The sequence below is a fragment of the Oreochromis niloticus genome, unplaced genomic scaffold (assembly GCF_001858045.2).
Source record: "Oreochromis niloticus isolate F11D_XX unplaced genomic scaffold, O_niloticus_UMD_NMBU tig00008779_pilon, whole genome shotgun sequence".
Lineage (NCBI taxonomy): Eukaryota > Metazoa > Chordata > Actinopteri > Cichliformes > Cichlidae > Oreochromis > Oreochromis niloticus.
The window spans coordinates 1-22,581 of NW_020329429.1; the positions used below are offsets into that span (position 1 = coordinate 1).

Genomic DNA, 22,581 nt, shown 5'->3' on the forward strand with positions numbered 1-22,581 from the left:
GTAATTAGGCCTCAATATATAGAAGTCATGACACAAATATCTGAGATCATGATGGAGCTGTGTCATGTCTGATATGACATGGCTTTATACCAGCTCTGAATCAATTAATGTGTCATGTTATATCCTTGTGCTTTGACTCCTCTCTCCTTGTCTCTTCCTTGCTTCCTTTGTACAGGTTTTACGCAGCAAATGTACAAGTAATCCCTGTGAGCCAAAGCTCAGATTTCAGACTGCTCTAAAGGATCCGTTTTACTTTTTCTGCTCTTATCCCTGCGTGATATTCAGAAAGAGCAGCTTTTACGTTAGGCTTAAAATGTTCCTTTTTGATAAACATATATTAGTGCTTGATCAGGTAAACCTGAATCCTCCCATAGTTATGCTGCAATAGGGTGTAGGCTGCAGCTGGATTTCTTCTTCAGTCATATTCTCACTCAGCAAGGAGCAGACGGCCGAGTTTATTAAACTCCACAGACACAGCGGTGACGCAAATCTGAAGGCTAGACCGTCCCATTTCACAGCCTCGCACTTCCGGCCTTCTCGGTCTTCGAAGGACCCGGCCCACGTAGACCGCGAAGGCCGGGTCCTCCGAAGGATGCAGCCGACGTTTTGGGACACAGCTTATGTGTTAACAGACCTCTCTGCATTGAATCATACTTGTTATTTATACTGGTTCTCTTCTACAGCATTCCTATGATCATGCCAAAGTGCTTGCTCATAGTTTCTGGGGAGGGAGGGGGGGTTACCACTATGTGTCACTTTTTTGGCTCTGGGCCCTAAATGTGCCACTCTGAGGAATTGTTGGACAAATACAAGTAGTTGTATTAAAATACTCACAATCATAAAATTAAATAAATATGACAAACGATTTCCCAACTGTTGCAGTAGAGTGCATGCCCAAAAAATTAGTGTTAAACATGCCAGAGGGAGAGGCAGAGTTTCTCAGGAGTAAAGATGGATAGAAGTTCACTATTCTGCAAAAAACTGTCTACAAATTGTGGAAAACATTCAGAAAATGTCATCAATGTAAATGGTGAAGAAGTCTTTTATGACACAACTCTTTCAAATGTCCTACATTCCTCATCAGTTTCAGTCTTTGTGCTGCTCATTTGCAAGCTCTTCTCGCAAGTAATGCACTAGATCCCTTTGGGGGCTGTCATATTTACACTTTTATTTTAAGTATATTTTTGCAATATAGTTCATATGTCTTTTTCCTCATAGGTCTGATCAGATTAGTTGGATCTGGGTCCACTCTGTGCTCTGGAAGAGTTGAAATATATAAGTATAACTCTTACTCGTCCTGGGGAACAGGGTGCGAATAGTGTGAACAGTATAATAACTGTTTTCTTCATGTACTCATCAATACTTAAATTCTGGTTTCTTTTCATTCCATCATATTTTACTTTCCTAGTTATGAACAGATGTTCAAATGTCTTGCTTGACTACAATTTGCCTTTTGAACATCTCTGCAGTGTAGTGTATATTTAAATAGATAACACCTCATTTGGATCTTTTAAATATATAATTTTAACCTGTTAACTTTCTTATGTAAACATTTTTTAAAGTGTTTTCCAATAAAAATGTAAATACAAATCAAGCTGGTTTTATCTCATTAGAATATGGGCATAACTGCCAGCAGACACTAAATCACGTACAGCAATAAAAGAAAAAAGTGGTAGTCAGCTGCAGAGTGGTTTCAAATAACACTCCTTAAATGAGATTTGTCATTTACATACATAAAGTAGTATCAGCTAAGCCATGAGCCAACATGGCAGGCACTAAAATGACCTGATCTGTGCATGACTGTGCCCTGTCTTATCTAATACAATATCATTTTTTTTAGAAACCCTCCAAGAGCACATGATCTTCTTGTATAGAGATAAGACATCAAGCAGCAGCCTTTTTTCTCAGTCATGGACGGCAGAGAGAAGAGAGCGCTTCACTTCTTGATCTTCGGTAAAACAGATTTTCGATAATGTTTAATACTTTTCTTTATTACAGAGACCCTCTAAAAAACTTTATAACAACTTTTCTTACAGTATTTTTAGACTGAATAACTTTATGTCCTGATAATATTCAATTTTTTTATTTTCCCATAGCTGCTTATCTCGTGGTCTCATCTTCACCTTCTGCAGGTCAGTCTGTTCTAACCTGTCATACTTACATTTTAATTTTAAAGACATTTTGCAACATAGTTCATATTGTCTTTTTCCTGATAGGTCTGATCAGATTAGCTGGATCTGGGTCCACTCAGTGCTCTGGAAGAGTTGAAATCTATAACTCTTACTCTTACCCTTACTATTCCTGGGGAACAGTGTGTGATGATGGCTGGGACTTACAAGATGCTGAGGTGGTCTGTAGCAGAGCTGTGGGATAGCTCTGGAGGCTCTTGGGTCTGCTTACTTTGGTCAAGGTACAGGAACTTTCTTGCACAGTAATGTGGACTGTTCAGGAAGTGAAACTTCTCTAGACAATTGTAGGTACAGCAGCTATATTAGTTATTCCTGTCACCATGGTCGGGATGCTGGCATCGTCTGTTCAGGTAAGAAAACTTTTCTATAATGTTTATGGTCTTATCACTTTACAATAGCTGTTTTTTTCATGTACTTGTCAATACTTAGATTCTAGTTAGTTCTCATTCCATCATATTTTACTTTCCCTGAAAATATGTTCAAATGAATTAAACAAACAAATTTAGGTGTTTGTTTCATTACACTCACTTTGTCTGTTGAACATGTCTGCAGCTTAATGCATATTTAATGAGATAACTGATTTGCATAGTTTAAAGATTCCATGTTAACCTGTTTCTTACTGAAAAAATGTTTTAATAATATTTTCCAATTAAAAAATGTAAATACATATCTTTAACGGTGATTTTATTTAATTAGACAAACAGAATTTTCCACTTCAGCAGCAATTAGACACACCAAACTTTCTGATGTTCTGACCTTTATTTTGAAGGCTTGTGAAGAACTTTGAGCTCAGACGTCACTTAAAGCCTAATTTACAGACTTTTCATCTTGAAAAAGCGTGTTACCGTAAAGATCCTAAAAATGTGACTGTTGACAGTATTTTCTAATTCATGCAATGTTTAGAAAAAGTCATTTTTCTTTTTAGACAGCATTACAATATGTGCAGCGCAGCATTTTCAGTGCTTGTCCAAAAAAGTGAACTCTTTAATTTAAACATTTCTCTTTAGCAGCAATAACTTAAAACTATTGTGTTCAAAAAGCTGCAGGGTTAAAAAAAGTTTCCACCTAAGCCTAGACTTGTAGTCAAGACCGCCTAATCCGAGACCAAGACAAGACCAGAGGGTATCAAGACCAAGACAAGACCAAGACCGAGACAAAAAAAGTCTTTAAACTGCAGCCAGATGCTGCTTCGTTTACGGGTGTCAGGCATATTTATGTGTTTTTGCTTTCGCACAGCCCTCCTCACTGCTGTCTACTGTCTCACTCACTTACTGAGAGGACAGACGCACGCTCCACTTGACTGTCCCGTCTCTCACCCTCAGTGTTTTTCACATAATGATATTATCCTATATCCTTGCATGTGATTGGCCACAATATGGAGGGATTGGAGCATAGCTCAGCCACTGTGTGAGAGCTGAGCAGCGAAAGGAAATTAAGTGAGGGTACAAATGACTGAAAGATTATTAGGCTCAGTTTTGAGTTTTGTTAAAAAAGAATGACTTCATATAGGAAAAAAATATATATCACCTTAAACTAGTTTTTTAATTAAGCAGCAAGGCAGAACAAAGTCGGGGCTGTATCAAGACACGAGGACTAAACCCCAATTCAACCAGACCCAGAACTGATCCAGAATTAAAACAGGACTACAACAGTTCAAAATCAGGACTACTTAGGACTTAACCAAGACAGAACCAGAATCAGAACTAGATGATAGTAGCACTAAAATCATCATAGACCTGCACTACACTTATTTTTAATTCTACCAAATTTAGATTCAGATTCAGAAATGTTTATATAATTATTTAGCCTTGTTGTGCAAACAAGCCTGCATAACTTAACAAATATAGAAGTTGAAAAGTAACAAATGGTATCTTAAAAGTTACACTAGGTACTAGATACATGTTCTGATGAGTTTTGGCAAACAACTATTTGACTAACATGTGTGTCTCACCTGCTCTTGTTCCATCTCCCTCTCTTTCCTCTCTCTCCCTCTTTGTGCTGACAATCAAGCCAAACACCAACATCATCAAATATGCAGTTGAAACCAGATATTTACATACTCTTCAGATAAAAACACAAACACTTTTTTAATTGTAACATCAAATCAGACTAAATGTTTATTTTTTTAGACTGATAAATATAAAAAACATATTTGTTAACTTTAAGAGTAAAGAGAGAAATTGTTTGTATTTCTTAATTGCAAATGGCACCAAATTGTATTTAAAACTGAGCCACACTTATGGAGCTCCACAATTCTTTTCCTGGTGTTTTGGTTGACATCTCTTGATTTTGTCAAAGAAACAGGCTCTGTGTTTTGCCTTATATGCATCCACAGGTGTGTCACCAATTTACTCACATGGACTCTACTAACCAATCAGAAGCTTCTTCAGCTCAGAGTGGAATCTTCTGGAGTTTTATTAATTAACAATAAACTTAGTGTATATGTACTCCTAAATTTGATGAAAGTGATCACAAATAGACAGCTCTCTCTCTCTTTATTCTGACATTTAACTAATTCAAAAGATATTTCAACATTTATTTATCTAAAACAAAACAAGTTTACTCTAAATTGATGTTTAACAGTAAAAAAAAAAGTTTTTATGTTTTCTCCCTAAAGTGTATGTAAATATCTGGTTTCAACTGTGAATATACTGCTGTGTATTGAAATTCCTCTTGTTTTGCATAGAAATATACTGAACAACATACAAAGCATAATATATAAAATAACATCTACCTGAGTTTTTTCTTTGAAAGAAGCCCCTTATTCCATTGTTGTGTACATCAGTACATAACTGAAACCGATTTAGAGAGTTTGTTTAGCCGTGGAGGGTAACAACTGAAAATATGAAATGTAGGCTAAGACTCTCTCTAAAAAAAAAAAAAGACGGCATTGTTGTTTGGCTTTTTATTTATCCATTTGTTGATTCACTCGAAGAGCAAGTAACGCAACCAAGTGATCAGTTTGATATCAATCTTTTGTGATACACCGTCATATTTACATTATTTGTACAGTACGAATGATTTGCTTTGGTACCTGGTCAAACTTAAGCTCTCCTCTGTCTGCAGCAAACTCGCAGGCAGTCGCCTAGTGCCTGAGCTCGGATCATACCAAAATTAGTGGGAATTTACGACGGTGAGCTCTGTGCTTCGTGTGTTGTTTTTATTTTATACAGTTGTCAGTCAGGCATCTAACTAACAAATTACACTCCAAAAGACCCCATGCTTCTGAAAAAATGAGCTGGGCTTAAGCCCAGTAAGCCACCCCCTCCCCCCCCCCGCTCCGCTGATGGCTGACTCCAAATCTCCCGAACACTATGTCGATTTGAGAACGCAAGACCGAGACAGCGAGACCAAAGTCAGTCGAGACCAAGACGAGACCAAGACCACGTAAAAGTGGTCTCGAGACCAAGACCGGTCTCGAGACATCCAACTCTACCTAAGCCCCTCAAGTTACTGAGGTTTTTCATTTCCATACATGCAATGATATCAGCTAAGCCATCAGCCAATACGACGGGCACTAATATGATCTGATCTGAACTTGCCTGTGCCTTGGCTCATGTAACACCATGGCATTTGTTTTTTTTCAGTAAGCAACCCAGAGCCCACCATCTCCTTGTACAGTAATGAGGTCACCTGGGGTCAGGACGTCAGCATCACTTGCTCAGTCTCAGAAAAGTTCTCAGGTGGAACTTTTATCCTCCAGAAGACTTCAGGCTCATTCAGTCAGAGTCAAACATCCTCTACGAGCTCTGTTACATTCAATCTTCACAATGTGAACTTTGATCATGATGGACTGTACCAGTGTCAGTACATGAAAACAAGTCAAAGGTTCAGCTCTTCCTCTGTCAGACTCACTGGTAAGAAAAAAATCCACTTTGCCAAGTTCTTTGTTTCATTCTCTTCTTTCAATAATAGAATCAGTAACCTGGTGAGATAATGCTTTCATATGTTGATATTTTTTCAGTGAGTTTTCCAAAACCTCGTATTTCCATTTGCCCTGTTGGTGAGGTGACCTGGGGTCAGACTGTTGAAATCACATGTTCAGTCTCAACTCAGGTTTTAGGTGGATCGTTCACTCTGAGTCAAATTCAGGGTTCATTCACGAGGAGCCAAACCTCCAACACAAACTCTGCTACCTTCAGTATTCCTAACGTGGACTTTGATAACGAGGGATTGTACCAGTGTCAGTATAAGAAAAGAGGCTCAAGTCGTGAATTCAGCTCCCCATTAAGTGATTCGGTCAGACTCTCTGTTACTGGTAAGAAAAACAAGTATGGACTAACTCTTGGAACAAAGCGAGAATAATAATAGTGACATGAATAAGTGATTACTGCGTTTTTATTATCGATCCTTTGGTTTTTATAAACTGTAACAAAGTTATTAAAAGAGTTTTTCAATCATAGCTTTAAACATATTTAATTGTTGTATAGACAAACAATGTATTAAAGACAGGATCTGTTATTCTCTGTAGTTTTGAGTCACTTTATTTATCTGATATTTTCACTGCTTTCTTTATTTTTGGCCGTTATCAAAAATGCTCTCAAAGCCCACTGTAGCAAGGAGCAATCAGACAGTATTAGAGGTTAGTTATTGGAGACTGAGTGTTTAGCAACCAAGGAATCAAATTTAGAGTTTGCAAAGATCTATAAGAGTGAATTGTTCACTCTTTGTTTCATCAAATCACAAGAAGCATAACAATAATATGTTAATGCTGGTCCATAGCTACCGGGTGTGTAAACAAGAAACTAAGTGTTGTGTTTGATTCTGCTTCCTTCTTAATCCTGGTACCTTTTATTCCCCAGTGAGACTGCAGACACCCAGCATCTCCCTGACCTCTCCTAGTGCAGGTCTGGGCTGGGGTCCTGAAGGTGCAGAGATCACCAGGGGTTACAGTTTTGTCCTCATTCAGGAGTGAATGTGAGTGCGAATGGTTGTGTGTCTCTGTGTGTTAGCCCTGCGACAGACTGGCAACCTGTCCAGGGTGTACCCCGCCTCTTGCCCTATGACAGCTGGGATAGGCTCCAGCACCCCCTTGAAAAGGATAAGCGGAAGCGAATGGATGGATGGATGTTTCTAAAATCATTGAAATTTCACTTTGGAGATGTTTGAAGCAGCTTATTTATTTTGTTGTGTGTAGAAATGTAAAACAGTGTTTCAGGTACAATTCAAATATGTACAAGTGTCCTTCCTGAAATGCCAGCAACAGGGAATAACATCTTTTCCTGTCCAATGTGATGTGTTGAATTTTCTCACAGAATCACATCAATTAAAGGTTGCATCTGATTTTACTCTAAATTAAGTCCTGGGTCATTTGACCCAGCGTTTTGTGTTTATTATTATGATCTTATGTTCCAGTTTATTCTGTGTATGTATTTGGGTTTAGACTTTTTTAGTGTTTAGGGTTTTAGTTCTGTGCTCCCTCTGTTCTCTGTCCAGTCTGTGTATTTCCTGTTTTACTTTGAAGGTCCGTTCCTGATGTCAGTGTATTCAGCTTGTGTCCTCCTTGTCTCCTCGGATTCATTAGGTTCAGCTGTATCTCCCTCCTGTGTGCTGTTTCCTCGTTTCCTTCTGTGTGTATTTATAGCATGTGTCCTCTTGTGTGCGTTATTGATCCGTCTGTGTTACCTCCCTGCGTCACTCCCTCCATGTCTTCCTGCGGATTCAGGGTTTAGTTTTCCCAGTCTGGAGTCGTTCCTAGTTCTGTTTCTCGCCACCCTCGCTTTTGGTTGTATGTCACTCTGCTTCAATAAAGCATCTCACATCTCAGCCAGTGCCTGCGTTTTGGGTCCTTATCTCACCTCCACACGGCTTGCTTCGCTAGCGTGACACGTAGCTTATGACAACAGTATTGTGCGCACAGTAAAAATGCCTCTTTAATGCGTTATCCTCCTGCTTATTCAGAGGGATAAAAGACCTGTGCAAAAATGTTCAGTTATCAAGTTTAAGAAATTATGCCATGCGTAATTGTGCAAATTATTACGAAAAACTATAAACACTGAAGATTTACACAATGTAGAAAAAAGAAAGAAATTTAGATTTCCTACTAACCATTTGGGAAATGTGAAGAGTTTAGACGCTACCGGAAAACTTTAGATCCTCCTACTCCTCAGACAGAGAGATCCGAGGGCATGGTGACGCTGTTTTCCAGTTAACTGATTGGTTAGTAGGTGACGAGTTCATTCCCGTTACTTCTCTTATCCAGAACGTAATCAGTGCCGGGGGAGGTTATGGTCAACGCGAAACCCAAACAAACAAAAAACGCTTCAAGCGGAAGCCAGAAAGAATCCTGACCGTCTGACGACGAAAGAAAAGTGGATGTCAGTAAGTCATGTAACTTTATTCAGTTTTTTTTTTTTATAAATCACGTCTACGTGGTTACTACTCATAAATTACCCCACACAGTGTATCTTGTGTGTATAACTGTAATCCTATTGTAGATTTTTTTTTCCTCCATGTGCACTCAAAGAGTAATGCTAACCCTTTCAGCTGTTTATAACTCATTGACTTATCTGGGAGCTTTGTGACTAAATCTGCATACACACCATGAAGGATATCATTTTAAACAAAAACCCTGAATAACAGCCACCGTAGTTTTTGTTTTGTAATTTTTTGGTAAAGTGAACCTCAGTTAGATTTAATTAATCTTGCTTGGCACATTGAAGAACTCTCTGCCCCCTTCTTTGTACCAGAAACAATGGCATCAGCAACATCTCTGCCCAAGGACAACACTTCCTTCTCTCTGGCTTTGCTCAAACAGCTGAGCAACAACAACAAGACGGGAAACATCTTTTTCTCCCCGTTCAGCATCTCTTCAGCCCTGGCTATGGTGATGCTGGGGGCCAGAGGCAACACAGCCACACAGATGTCAAAGGTACAGTACACATGCTCACACACAAACATTAAAATTATAGTGCAGAATAGTTATTGTAGTGGTACTCATTTAACACATGCAGGATGCTCTGGTGTTAATTTAAGCAGCTGCTGGAAACCACTGTGACCATTATAACTGTATAAATGACCCTGACTTGTCTCCAGTGTATCAGTGTGATATTATTATAGTCTGAAACCTAATGTGAGCGACTGAGCTGGTTAGACATGAGGGCACAGTAAGTCATACAAAAGTGATGATATTGGACCCTTAAAAGAGGTCAAATAAACTAAACTCAAGTCAACATGACAACATAAATGAGCAAAGTAACTCCAGAGTAATGTGGAAAAATAAACTGAGACTGAAACCAAACCAGTTTTCTGAGATTTATTGAAAGTTAAGAAAGAAAGTTCAAATCTTTCCAACGGGATCAATGCTGCACAAACAGTCTTCCTACTAACTTTGAGAAATACACAAAATAATAACAGCTCCATTGTGTGGATACAGTCTTTGTCTGTTCATCTGTAGGAAGCTCAGTTACCACAGTCATGTAGGGACCAGCCTGATAATGAAGACACAAAGTGAGCTTGAATGCAGCTTACAATTAGTTATTTTTATTTTCACAGACTCAGAAAGTTGTAAAAGAAAGTTACAGTTACATACTGTTACCACACAGAGGTTAGGAGAGTGTCTCCTTTAGGCTGTGACACAGTAAGCTCTGTCTTTTGTTATTTGTGGCTTTTATTGGATAGTGAAGATGGAAACGCAGGGCTGTTGTGAGCACTTATTGCCGATGTTAGGCTAAGTGAATCCAGATAACCGAAAGGTTCCCTGGGTATGTTGAAGAAGCTGGGCACTCAGAGGAAACAAATAATAACAAATGATCTCACAACAAAGAAAGAAAATCAAAAGTTAGTTTGATTTTCTTTCTTTCTTGTTAGATCCAGTCCAGTATTTTCTTCTGAGTCCTTCTTTGAATCCACTAATGTGTTTTGTCCACAGTGCTTGCAAACCAAGGATTGTTGGGGTGATGTTCACAGCAGCTTTGCCAAACTTCTCACTGAACTCAACAGGACAGATTCTCCATTTACCTTCACTGTTGCTAACAGACTGTACAGAGAGAAGTCCTGCCCCTTTACTCAGGTCTGTTTCTTCTTCTTATGTAGAGTGTGATTCTTCATGAGCTCGTGTGTTTTGGAGTCAATGAGAGGCAGAGACAGAAATGCTGTGAGTTCTGTAGAGAAGGATGATGAGAGCAGCAGGTCAACATATAAGCAAGTAAAGTAGAAACTCTCATTGTACTCCTCTGGCTCCTCAGAATGACAGATCAGAATCTGTAAATGTGTTAGTGATTGATGTGAGGTATGTGTGATCATGTGATTATAACTGTGTTTTCTTATCATGTCAGCTTGAAGTAAATCAGAATCAGTGATGTCAGAGACTTTGCTGGAGTCAATTTACAAATGTGTCGTCTGTGGTTTCAGGAATTCTTAATACAAAGCAAGAAACATTACAGAGCAGAGCTGGAGTCTGTGGACTTCAAGACCAGGTCTGAAGAGGTCAGGATTGATATCAACAACTGGGTGCAGCAACACACACCAGGTGGATCACATTTACACATGTACACACAATCACTTCATCTAATGTCCAGTTCAAGTTCACATGTTTTCCATGAGCAGGACTCACTGCTCCTGCTAAGTCCCTCTAAGGTGAGGAGTGTGCACCTGTAAGGATACCATGAAAATACTGAATGACTTTTTCCTCTTCTGGTGTTCAGAAGTGATGGTAGATGTACTTAAGATAGTTTTAAAGAGTGAAGAAGCTTTACAGACCTATGACCAGGGTTTGTCAAAGGGCTCCTTCCACCGTTATTCCTGATTTAACCCACAGTGCTTCAGGCAGTTTCAGCAGTGATCTCTGGATCCCAGAACCACCTTCCTCAGTGTCTGCACAGTCCTCTGTTCACTTGTTTCTTTTCAGCCACTGTTTCCCTGCCTGTTTGTGCTGGCATAGCTTTCACTTCCAAGGTCGCTGCCAGGCACCAGAATGCTTTGTTTACATCCAGATGTGTTGACCTTGACTGAAAACTCAGCTCAAGTATATGCAGAGCATTGAGGGTATGCATGAAGAAATATAGAGAGGAGCACCATCTTGTAGAACAGCACATTAATGCTTGCTACCTGCTTACCTGATGTCCCTTGTTTACCTCATTCATCTTATCTCGTGTAGAAAAAGCAGGATTTTTAAATACTTCAATAATGAGTTGTTACATGTGTGCTGTAGTGATTAGCCAGAATGGCTGTGCATCCTTACTTGTTCTAAATATTCACATGTTGTGCTGATGAATAGTATCTTCAGGTTTCACTAATAGTCAAAGAATATACTCTGATTAAACAGCATTTGTCAAACTCATCATGTTTCTCTGGCCTACAAAGGCTGAAAGAGTGTGGGGTCCATCATGTTTCATAGATTTGTGGATGAAAACTTTGCTGCAGCCTTTGAGGCTTTACTTCTCAATGTTTACATTTGGTTTTACTTTGGTCAGCAGGTAACATCACAGAGGTGGTGGATGAAGATGATTTGAATGAACTGACCAGGCTGGTGTTGTTCACTGCCACCCACTTCAGAGGCAGCTGGAAGAAAGATTTCTTGTACTCTAAAACTTATGATGCTCAATTTTGGCTCAACAAGGTAAAAGTGCTCATAAAAACAGAACACTGACTATGAAACTATAACCTTGTAAAGTCTATATACCATTGCACTTGTGGCTGGTCAACATGGACAGTTTAAATCATGAGCAAATATACAAGTAATCCCTGTGAGCCAAAGCTCAGGTTTCAGACTGCTGTTAAGGACCGGTTTCAGTTTCTCTGCTCTGCGTGATGTCAGAAAGATCAGCCCCTCCCCTTTTGTTAAACAGGGACAGCCAATCAAAATGGCCTCAAGAGGAGGGAACTTTAAAGATGAGGAGCTAAAATATTCACGTGAGACTGCATTAAGACCCAGCGTAAGACAAATAAGATTTGTTTGGGAGTGTACGACATGCAAATCTTCTTTACAAACTACTTTAATAAAAGACATGAGAATACATCTGTGACTGGAAATGAGTATTCATGACACACAGCTTCAAAGGCAAATTTTTGTCTTTTTTATTTTCAGAATCATTTAATCCACTTTTGCATCCAAGAAATATTTCAATGTATATATTAAAAGAATGTTATTTCAGGTCAAAAATGTCTTGTTTGTCTTCAGAATGACTCAAAGCCTGTGAAGATGATGAAACAGGAAGAGAACTTCATGTGTACCTTCATCGAAGAAGCAAACTGCAAAGTAACCATCATATTTATCATATTGATATAAATCACTGCATAATCAGATTTCACTGAGAGACTGAGTGATTGCAATGTATGTGTATCAGTAGATTTATGTGCAGTAATGCTTGACACCCTCTGCTGGACAGATTCTAGAGATGCCTTACAGTGGGGAGGAAGTGAGCATGCTCATCTTTTTACCTGCAGAGATCGAGGATGATACAACAGGACTGGAGAAGGTAGAACACTTACACACTCGGGATGTTCCTGGTGACTCATTTCTTAGTCAACTACATAAAGAAAAAAAACTCAGACTAACCGAAAATGTCTAAAACTGACAAACACCCAGATATTAAGTGAAATTTGAAAACTGCTTGACGTCAAAAACTGTGTAAACAAAGTAATTTGAAACTTTTAATGACATTCTTGAATGAATCATGCTGCTTAACTGTGCAGGATCTCACATCGCACATTTACACACGTTAAACTCCAAACAAAAAACGAAGAAGAAAAACACTTGAAATATATTAAATATGATATGAAAACATGTTTCTACAAAAGATGTTCACGCATTGTCAAAATATGAAAAAGTAACAACTGAAAAATGAATAAACTGCGGCTGAAAAGTGTGGCACATTGTGCCATGCATCATGAATGATGGATGTCATTTGAGAATTCATGACAATCACTTCAATAAAAGTTTAAATTTAAAATAACAAAATAATAAATCATCCATCCACTTTCTTGTGCTTATCTGAAGTGTGGTATTACAGACAGCAGAGAAGCCCAAACTTCCCTCTCTCTTTCAGCTTATCTGGGGCCAGTAGATATATTCTCTCCAGCAGGTCACAGTGTATGCCTGGTGGGAACACCTTATCCTGGAGGTGCCCCCTCAGCTGTCTCCTTTCAAGGAGTAGCAGCTCTACTCTGAGCCTTTTTTGAATAACTGAATTCCTTTTAGAGAAAGCTATTTTCCGTCGGTTGCAGGTCCTATTTTTTTCATCTTTAAGTACCAAAATAGGTAATTAAATAAAATAATGTTAACAAAAAGGTCAGGCCAAGAATAACGAATTTATGGCATTTCTCAACAACAGTGCTCTATTTGGCAGCAGATGGCTGCATAACATTTAGGACACAAAAATGTACAATTTATTGGTAAATTTACTTTATCAATAAAATGTAAACAGTAAAACTGATTAAATTACTAGTACATCTGATACTAACTAGTGACAATAGCAATGATTACTTGACTAGTTGTGCACAGCCACCAATACACATAAACAACACACACACACACACACACATCTAATGACTGATATTGTTTCCATCCCAGCTGGAGAAGGAGCTGACCTATAAAAAGTTTGTGGCTTGGACTCATCCAGGCAAGATGCAAACATGTTACATTGATGTGAGGCTGCCTCGATTTACACTGGAGGAGACGTATGACCTGAACACAGTCCTGAGCAGCATGAGCATGGTGGACGTCTTTGATCACACAAAGTGTGACTTCTCTGGTGAGACATACGTTTGCAGTTTATTGATGTTTATGAACAGAGTGTAGAGCAAAGATGCTCCAGCAGTGACAGAGTTCTCCAAAAGACCATGGAGCTGCTTATTTCAGCAGATTGTTTGTCTTGTTTGCTGATCATACTACTGTGAGATTTTGAAAGCAGGATCTAAGCTTTGATGCTGGGTTTTGAATGGACTGGTGGACTTTTATATGACAGTCCTGACACTATACTACACTATACCATAATACTGACAGACAGTCAGGGAGGTGTTCTGGTTCATCCTGCCTAAACCAGCTGTACTCTCTGATACTAATCACTAATGACAGGCTGTTAAAGTGACATTATGAAGGTTTTTTTTTTTCATGGTTATTTTGCAGATATTACACTTTGACAGAATAGTCAAGATAGGAAGAAAGGGAGAGGATGAGTTGAATGGCATGCAGGAAATTATCTGGAAACACTCAAACCCCGGCTCCTGCAGCACCTTTGGTATTTTGGTTGTCAGCTCAGCCAGGTGATCTATATCACCACCTAGCCTTATCAGATTTTAATTTGAAAAAATCCTCTCAGATAACAAATGAAAATGCAGCATTATGTTCATTTAAAATGTTCTCCTTTCACTTCTCTGTCACAGGCATGTCTGGGCACAAAGATCTGGTACTTTCAAAAGTCATCCACAAGGCTTTTGTGAAGGTCCACGAGAAGGCAACTGAGGCTACTTTTGTGGATATGTGTTGGGGTGAGTTCCATTCGGGCAAGAAAAGCTGGAGCAATTTTGATTTAAAATCCTTCATCGCAGACCACCCCTTCCTCTTCTTCATCAGACATAACCCCACTATGAACATCCTGTTTGCTGGTCGGTTCTGCTGCCCTGTGTGAGCTCTGTGTCCTTTAGAGCAGCTCAGTACCAGAAGTCTTTAGTGTTTAGTTGGAGAACCTTTCAAAATCACTGCACAACAGCGCTGTATCCATATTAATATACAGCTCTCTACTATCAGTTTTTGTCTTTTGTTTGTTTGTTATATTGTGTATTTTTCTCATTACAAAACTTTCTTATCTTTAAATGTTATCTGTTCAGATGTTTATACCATACTCTTCTAATGTCCCATCTTCTGATCAGAAATTTATCAAACAGTGTTTAGTAGCTGAAATGAGACAAACTGCTGCATGATGTATAATTTACGTTTGATCTTAATTTTTCATTGACTTCACACTGGCCGGTTCGGGACAATCAGCACATACAATGCCCAGTTCTGCACTAGATGGTGACCAGGAGATGGTATCTGTACATTCTTATCTCATTGTGGCAGGTTGTGAATATCAGTATACAGTAATTAGGCCTCAATATATAGAAGTCATGAACACAAATATCTGAGATCATGATGGAGCTGTGTCATGTCTGATATTGACATGGCTTTATACCAGCTCTGAATCAATAATGTGTCATGTTATATCCTTGTTGCTTTGATTCCTCTCTCCTTGTCTCTTCCTTGCTTCCTTTGTACAGGTTTTACGTAGCAAATGTACAAGTAATCCCTGTTAGCCAAAGCTCAGATTTCAGACTGCTCTAAAGGATCCGTTTTACTTTTTCTGCTCTTATCCCTGCGTGATATGTCAGAAAGAGCAGCTTTTACGTTAGGCTTAAAATTTTCCTTTTTTGATAAAACATATATTAGTGCTTGATCAGGTAAACCTGAATCCTCCCATAGTTATGCTGCAATAGGGTGTAGGCTGCAGCTGGATTTCTTCTTCAGTCATATTTCTCACTCAGCAAGGAGCAGACGGCCGAGTTTATTAAACTCCACAGACACAGCGGTGACGCAAATCTGAAGGCTAGACCGTCCCATTTCACAGCCTCGCACTTCCGGCCTTCTCGGTCTTCGAAGGACCCGGCCCACGTAGACCGCGAAGGCCGGGTCCTCCGAAGGATGCAGCCGACGTTTTGGGACACAGCTTATGTGTTAACAGACCTCTCTGCATTGAATCATACTTGTTATTTATACTGGTTCTCTTCTACAGCATTCCTATGATCATGCCAAAGTGCTTGCTCATAGTTTCTGGGGAGGGGAGGGGGGGGTTACCACTATGTGTCACTTTTTTGGCTCTGGGCCCTAAATGTGCCACTCTGAGGAATTGTTGGACAAATACAAGTAGTTGTATTAAAATACTCACAATCATAAAATTAAATAAATATGACAAACGATTTCCCAACTGTTGCAGTAGAGTGCATGCCCCAAAAAATTAGTGTTAAACATGCCAGAGGGGAGAGGCAGAGTTTCTCAGGAGTAAAGATGGATAGAAGTTCACTATTCTGCAAAAACTGTCTACAAATTGTGGAAAACATTCAGAAAAATGTCATCAATGTAAAATGGTGAAGAAGTCTTTTATGACACAACTCTTTTCAAATGTCCTACATTCCTCATCAGTTTCAGTCTTTGTGCTGCTCATTTGCAAGCTCTTCTCGCAAGTAATGCACTAGATCCCCTTTGGGGGCTGTCATATTTACACTTTTATTTTAAGTATATTTTTGCAATATAGTTCATATTGTCTTTTTCCTCATAGGTCTGATCAGATTAGTTGGATCTGGGTCCACTCTGTGCTCTGGAAGAGTTGAAATATATAAGTATAACTCTTACTCGTCCTGGGGAACAGGGTGTGAATAGTGTGAACAGTATAATAACTGTTTTCTTCATGTACTCATCAATACTTAAATTCTGGTTTCTTTTCATTCCATCATATTTTACTTTCCTAGTTATGAACAGATGTTCAAATGTCTTGCTTGACTACAATTTGCCTTTTGAACATCTCTGCAGTTTAGTGTATATTTAAATAGATAACACCTCATTTGGATCTTTTAAATATATAATTTTAACCTGTTAACTTTCTTATGTAAACATTTTTTAAAGTGTTTTCCAATAAAAAATGTAAATACAAATCAAGCTGGTTTTATCTCATTAGAATATGGGCATAACTGCCAGCAGACACTAAATCACGTACAGCAATAAAAGAAAAAAGTGGTAGTCAGCTGCAGAGTGGTTTTCAAATAACACTCCTTAAATGAGATTTGTCATTTGCATACATAAAATGGATTCAGCTAAGCCATGAGCCAACATGGCAGGCACTAAAATGACCTGATCTGTGCATGACTGTGCCCTGTCTTATCTAATACAATATCATTTTTTTAGAAAACCTCCAAGAGCACATGATCTTCTTGTATAGAGATAAGACATCAAGCAGCAGCCTTTTTTCTCAGTCATGGAGGGCAGAGAGAAGAGAGCGCTTCACTTCTTGATCTTCGGTAAAACAGATTTTCGATAATGTTTAATACTTTTCTTTATTACAGAGACCCTCTAAAAAACTTTATAACAACTTTTCTTACAGTATTTTTAGACTGAATAACTTTATGTCCTGATAATATTCAATTTTTTATTTTCCCATAGCTGCTTATCTCGTGGTCTCATCTTCACCTTCTGCAGGTCAGTCTGTTCTAACCTGTCATACTTACATTTTAATTTTAAAGACATTTTTGCAACATAGTTCATATTGTCTTTTTCCTGATAGGTCTGATCAGATTAGCTGGATCTGGGTCCACTCAGTGCTCTGGAAGAGTTGAAATCTATAACTCTTACTCTTACCCTTACTATTCCTGGGGAACAGTGTGTGATGATGGCTGGGACTTACAAGATGCTGAGGTGGTCTGTAGAGAGCAGAGCTGTGGGATAGCTCTGGAGGCTCTTGGGTCTGCTTACTTTGGTCAAGGTACAGGAACTTTCTTGCACAGTAATGTGGACTGTTCAGGAAGTGAAACTTCTATAGACAATTGTAGGTACAGCAGCTATATTAGTTATTACTGTCACCATGGTCGGGATGCTGGCGTCGTCTGTTCAGGTAAGAAAACTTTTCTATAATGTTTATGGTCTTATCACTTTATAATAACTGTTTTTTTCATGTACTTGTCAATACTTAGATTCTAGTTAGTTCTCATTCCATCATATTTTACTTTCCCTGAAAATATGTTCAAATGAATTAAACAAACAAATTTAGGTGTTTGTTTCATTACACTCACTTTGTCTGTTGAACATGTCTGCAGCTTAATGCATATTTAATGAGATAACTGATTTGCATAGTTTAAAGATTCCATGTTAACCTGTTTCTTACTGAAAAATGTTTTAATAATATTTTCCAATTAAAAAATGTAAATACATATCTTTAACGGTGATTTTATTTAATTAGACAAACAGAATTTTCCACTTCAGCAGCAATTAGACACACCAAACTTTCTGATGTTCTGACCTTTATTTTGAAGGCTTGTGAAGAACTTTGAGCTCAGACGTCACTTAAAGCCTAATTTACAGACTTTTCATCTTGAAAAAGCGTGTTACCGTAAAGATCCTAAAAATGTGACTGTTGACAGTATTTTCTAATTCATGCAATGTTTAGAAAAAGTCATTTTTCTTTTTAGACAGCATTACAATATGTGCAGCGCAGCATTTTCAGTGCTTGTCCAAAAAAGTGAACTCTTTAATTTAAACATTTCTCTTTAGCAGCAATAACTTAAAACTATTGTGTTCAAAAAGCTGCAGGGTTAAAAAAAAGTTTCCACCTAAGCCTAGACTTGTAGTCAAGACCGCCTAATCCGAGACCAAGACAAGACCAGAGGGTATCAAGACCAAGACAAGACCAAGACCGAGACAAAAAAAGTCTTTAAACTGCAGCCAGATGCTGCTTCGTTTACGGGTGTCAGGCATATTTATGTGTTTTTGCTTTCGCACAGCCCTCCTCACTGCTGTCTACTGTCTCACTCACTTACTGAGAGGACAGACGCACGCTCCACTTGACTGTCCCGTCTCTCACCCTCAGTGTTTTTCACATAATGATATTATCCTATATCCTTGCATGTGATTGGCCACAATATGGAGGGATTGGAGCATAGCTCAGCCACTGTGTGAGAGCTGAGCAGCGAAAGGAAATTAAGTGAGGGTACAAATGACTGAAAGATTATTAGGCTCAGTTTTGAGTTTTGTTAAAAAAGAATGACTTCATATAGGAAAAAAATATATATCACCTTAAACTAGTTTTTTAATTAAGCAGCAAGGCAGAACAAAGTCAGGGCTGTATCAAGACACGAGGACTAAACCCCAATTCAACCAGACCCCGAACTGATCCAGAATTAAAACAGGACTACAACAGTTCAAAATCAGGACTACTTAGGACTTAACCAAGACAGAACCAGAATCAGAACTAGATGATAGTAGCACTAAAAATCATCATAGACCTGCACTACACTTATTTTTTAATTCAACCAAAGTACACTGTTTAGATTCAGAAAAGTTTATATAATTATTTAGCCTTGTTGTGCAAACAAGCCTGCATAACTTAACAAATATAGAAGTTGAAAAGTAACAAATGGTATCTTAAAAGTTACACTAGGTACTAGATACATGTTCTGATGAGTTTTGGCAAACAACTATTTGACTAACATGTGTGTCTCACCTGCTCTTGTTCCATCTCCCTCTCTCTCCCTCTCTCTTCCTCTCTCTCCCTCTTTGTGCTGACAATCAAGCCAAACACCAACATCATCAAATATGCAGTTGAAACCAGATATTTACATACTCTTCAGATAAAAACACAAACACTTTTTTAATTGTAACATCAAATCAGACTAAATGTTTATTTTTTTAGACTGATAAATATAAAAAACATATTTGTTAAATTTAAGAGTAAAGAGAGAAATTGTTTGTATTTCTTAATTGCAAATGGCACCAAATTGTATTTAAAACTGAGCCACACTTATGGAGCTCCACAATTCTTTTCCTGGTGTTTTGGTTGATATCTCTTGATTTTGTCAAAGAAACAGGCTCTGTGTTTTGCCTTATATGCATCCACAGGTGTGTCACCAATTTACTCACATGGACTCTACTAACCAATCAGAAGCTTCTTCAGCTCAGAGTGGAATCTTCTGGAGTTTTATTAATTAACAATAAACTTAGTGTATATGTACTCCTAAATTTGATGAAAGTGATCAAAAATAGACAGCTCTCTCTCTCTTTATTCTGACATTTAACTAATTCAAAAGATATTTCAACATTTATTTATCTAAAACAAAACAAGTTTACTCTAAATTGATGTTTAACAGTAAAAAAAAAAGTTTTTATGTTTTCTCCCTAAAGTGTATGTAAATATCTGGTTTCAACTGTGAATATACTGCTGTGTATTGAAATTCCTCTTGTTTTGCATAGAAATATACTGAACAACATACAAAGCATAATATATAAAATTAGAGATGGCACGATACCACTTTTTTATGTCCGATACCGATACCGATATCATAAATTTGGATATCTGCCGATACCGATATGAATCCGATATAGTGTGTTTTTTAATCAATAAAACTGTTTTTTTAATATCTTGCTGCATTTTGTATAAGTTCATCCTCAAGTTTAAATAAACAACAACACTAAAGCTATTCTGTTTTACCTGTATGTAAAAAATACACTGCACCCAAAATATTTCATAGTTCAGCAACACTGATCAATCTAATAAACTTAAACCTGCTCCATCCTCCCTATTCTGGTATTTTAAAGAGTACTTAGCAGAAATATTAAGCAACCTTACTAATAGGGTTGCAAACTCCCAGCAAAAAAAAAATAGGGAACCACCCCCCACCCTCCACCTCATGATGCATAATCGACGTAATCAACTTTAATTTGATGCAGTGTGGAAAAAAAATGCACAGAATTAAATTATTTTTCAAGACTAATTAAATAGATTCAACATCTTTCTTCAACAGAATTGCAGACTGCACAGATGGTACCTTCCCAAAGGAAAAAGTACTATAGCTTACTAGGGTATATTAGACTTAACAGTTACTATATACAGTAATGGACTTCTATATATTTTACATCAGATTAAAACTTTGGGTGTAAGATTCAGATAATTATTTATTAAAAGCTAGACATTTTAAATGAGAATAAGAAAGAAAAGTATGTCTTTGTGCCCCCTTTTCCCTGTTCATGCCCTATCGGCCCCCCTGGCTAAACTTTGCTAGATCCGCCCCTGCACAGTTACCAGCCGTCAGCTACGTAGAAAAGGATCCTGGTGTAGAAAGTAATATTAAATACATTCTAACAACAGCTTATCAAGCTTAAACGTGCTGCTGTTGTTCAGCCGCTGGTTTCCTCTTTCTGGTGCAAAGTGGGCCAAAAACAAAGAAGAGAGACGGACTCGGGACAGAAAAGCCGATCAGCTGATCATTAAGCAGTTTCATGAAGTAGCGGCAGGAGAGGGAGAGAGAGAGAGAGGCACTCGCTCCATATATCGGTTGTTAAGCTTAACATGGGAACGCTTTACAAACATTCAGAGATGAACTTACACACTTGCTTTACTTCTCTCTGGGATAACTTCCTCGGATATGAAATGCTGGTTTGGTAGCGAGGCTACAAATACACACAGCCGCTCTATAACATGAGCGCACTGCTCCGACGGTTATGAGGCGAGTTACGCCATGTCGCAAGTTTTGTGAGGTGTTTTTTTTATATATTTAATGGATCGGATTACATTTTTAATTTCTCACCGATATCCGATCCAGTAATTTAGGTCAGTGTCAGACCGATACCGATACGTAATATCGGATCGGTCCATCTCTATATAAAATAACATCTACCTGAGTTTTTTCTTTGAAAGAAGCCCCTTATATCCATTGTTGTGTACATCAGTACATAACTGAAACCGATTTAGAGAGTTTGTTTAGCCGTGGAGGGTAACAACTGAAAATATGAAATGTAAGCTAAGACTCTCTCTAAAAAAAAAAAAAAGACGGCATTGTTGTTTGGCTTTTTATTTATCCATTTGTTGATTCACTCGAAGAGCAAGTAACGCAACCAAGTGATCAGTTTGATATCAATCTTTTGTGATACACCGTCATATTTACATTATTTGTACAGTACGAATGATTTGCTTTGGTACCTGGTCAAACTTAAGCTCTCCTCTGTCTGCAGCAAACTCGCAGGCAGTCGCCTAGTGCCTGAGCTCGGATCATACCAAAATTAGTGGGAATTTACGACGGTGAGCTCTGTGCTTCGTGTGTTGTTTTTATTTTATACAGTTGTCAGTCAGGCATCTAACTAACAAATTACACTCCAAAAGACCCCATGCTTCTGAAAAAATGAGCTGGGCTTAAGCCCAGTAAGCCACCCCCTCCCCCCCCGCTCCGCTGATGGCTGACTCCAAATCTCCCGAACACTATGTCGATTTGAGAACGCAAGACCGAGACAGCGAGACCAAAGTCAGTCGAGACCAAGACGAGACCAAGACCACGTAAAAGTGGTCTCGAGACCAAGACCGGTCTCGAGACATCCAACTCTACCTAAGCCCCTCAAGTTACTGAGGTTTTTCATTTCCATACATGCAATGATATCAGCTAAGCCATCAGCCAATACGACGGGCACTAATATGATCTGATCTGAACTTGCCTGTGCCTTGGCTCATGTAACACCATGGCATTTGTTTTTTTTCAGTAAGCAACCCAGAGCCCACCATCTCCTTGTACAGTAATGAGGTCACCTGGGGTCAGGACGTCAGCATCACTTGCTCAGTCTCAGAAAAGTTCTCAGGTGGAACTTTTATCCTCCAGAAGACTTCAGGCTCATTCAGTCAGAGTCAAACATCCTCTACGAGCTCTGTTACATTCAATCTTCACAATG

At 38.5% G+C, this 22,581-nt stretch overlaps 1 protein-coding gene and 3 long non-coding RNA genes across 11 annotated transcripts; 3 read left to right on the plus strand and 1 right to left on the minus strand.

Moving 5' to 3' along the window:
* The first annotated feature begins 1,697 nt into the window (after window positions 1-1,697).
* Window positions 1,698-3,366, plus strand: LOC109200890 (uncharacterized). The gene is made up of 3 exons (XR_002060946.1): window positions 1,698-1,953; window positions 2,097-2,132; window positions 2,217-3,366. It is a non-coding gene; the product is annotated as an uncharacterized LOC109200890 (long non-coding RNA).
* Window positions 3,367-5,501: 2,135 nt separating this feature from the next.
* Window positions 5,502-14,846, plus strand: LOC102079021 (leukocyte elastase inhibitor). Of its 8 annotated transcripts, XR_003218752.1 has the most exons (12): window positions 5,502-6,046; window positions 6,154-6,447; window positions 8,392-8,510; window positions 8,947-9,060; window positions 10,060-10,200; window positions 10,542-10,659; window positions 11,603-11,748; window positions 12,310-12,387; window positions 12,518-12,607; window positions 13,702-13,882; window positions 14,257-14,393; window positions 14,514-14,602. XR_003218752.1 is itself a non-coding variant. In XM_025905116.1 (11 exons), exons 1-11 carry the CDS (start codon window positions 6,001-6,003, stop codon window positions 14,756-14,758), a joined length of 1,572 nt encoding a protein of 523 aa, XP_025760901.1. In that variant the 5' UTR covers window positions 5,502-6,000; the 3' UTR covers window positions 14,759-14,846. The 8 variants fall into 8 exon arrangements, 7 of the variants coding, with proteins under 7 accessions (XP_025760901.1, XP_025760902.1, XP_025760903.1 ...); XM_025905116.1 differs by lacking the exon at window positions 14,257-14,393 and having other exon boundaries at window positions 14,514-14,846; XM_025905117.1 differs by lacking the exon at window positions 14,257-14,393 and having other exon boundaries at window positions 11,606-11,748; window positions 14,514-14,846.
* LOC109200895 (uncharacterized) lies at window positions 7,290-8,331 on the minus strand. The gene is made up of 2 exons (XR_002060951.2): window positions 8,238-8,331; window positions 7,290-8,103 (listed from the first exon to the last, which is right to left on the minus strand). It is a non-coding gene; the product is annotated as an uncharacterized LOC109200895 (long non-coding RNA).
* Window positions 14,847-17,644: 2,798 nt separating the features above from the next.
* On the plus strand, window positions 17,645-22,526 carry LOC109200897 (uncharacterized). Its single transcript, XR_002060953.2, has 3 exons — window positions 17,645-17,767; window positions 21,877-21,943; window positions 22,396-22,526. It is a non-coding gene; the product is annotated as an uncharacterized LOC109200897 (long non-coding RNA).
* Window positions 22,527-22,581: the final 55 nt, after the last annotated feature.

Excerpts from the sequence above, each read along its gene's own strand:
- LOC102079021 (XM_025905116.1), top strand. The coding sequence starts at position 6,001 with ATGAAAACAAGTCAAAGGTTCAGCTCTTCCTCTGTCAGACTCACTG. Across the intron at positions 6,047-6,153 it reads TTCCTCTGTCAGACTCACTG|TGAGTTTTCCAAAACCTCGT; the intron begins GTAAGAAAAAAA and ends ATATTTTTTCAG. Across the intron at positions 11,749-12,309 it reads CTCAATTTTGGCTCAACAAG|AATGACTCAAAGCCTGTGAA; the intron begins GTAAAAGTGCTC and ends GTTTGTCTTCAG.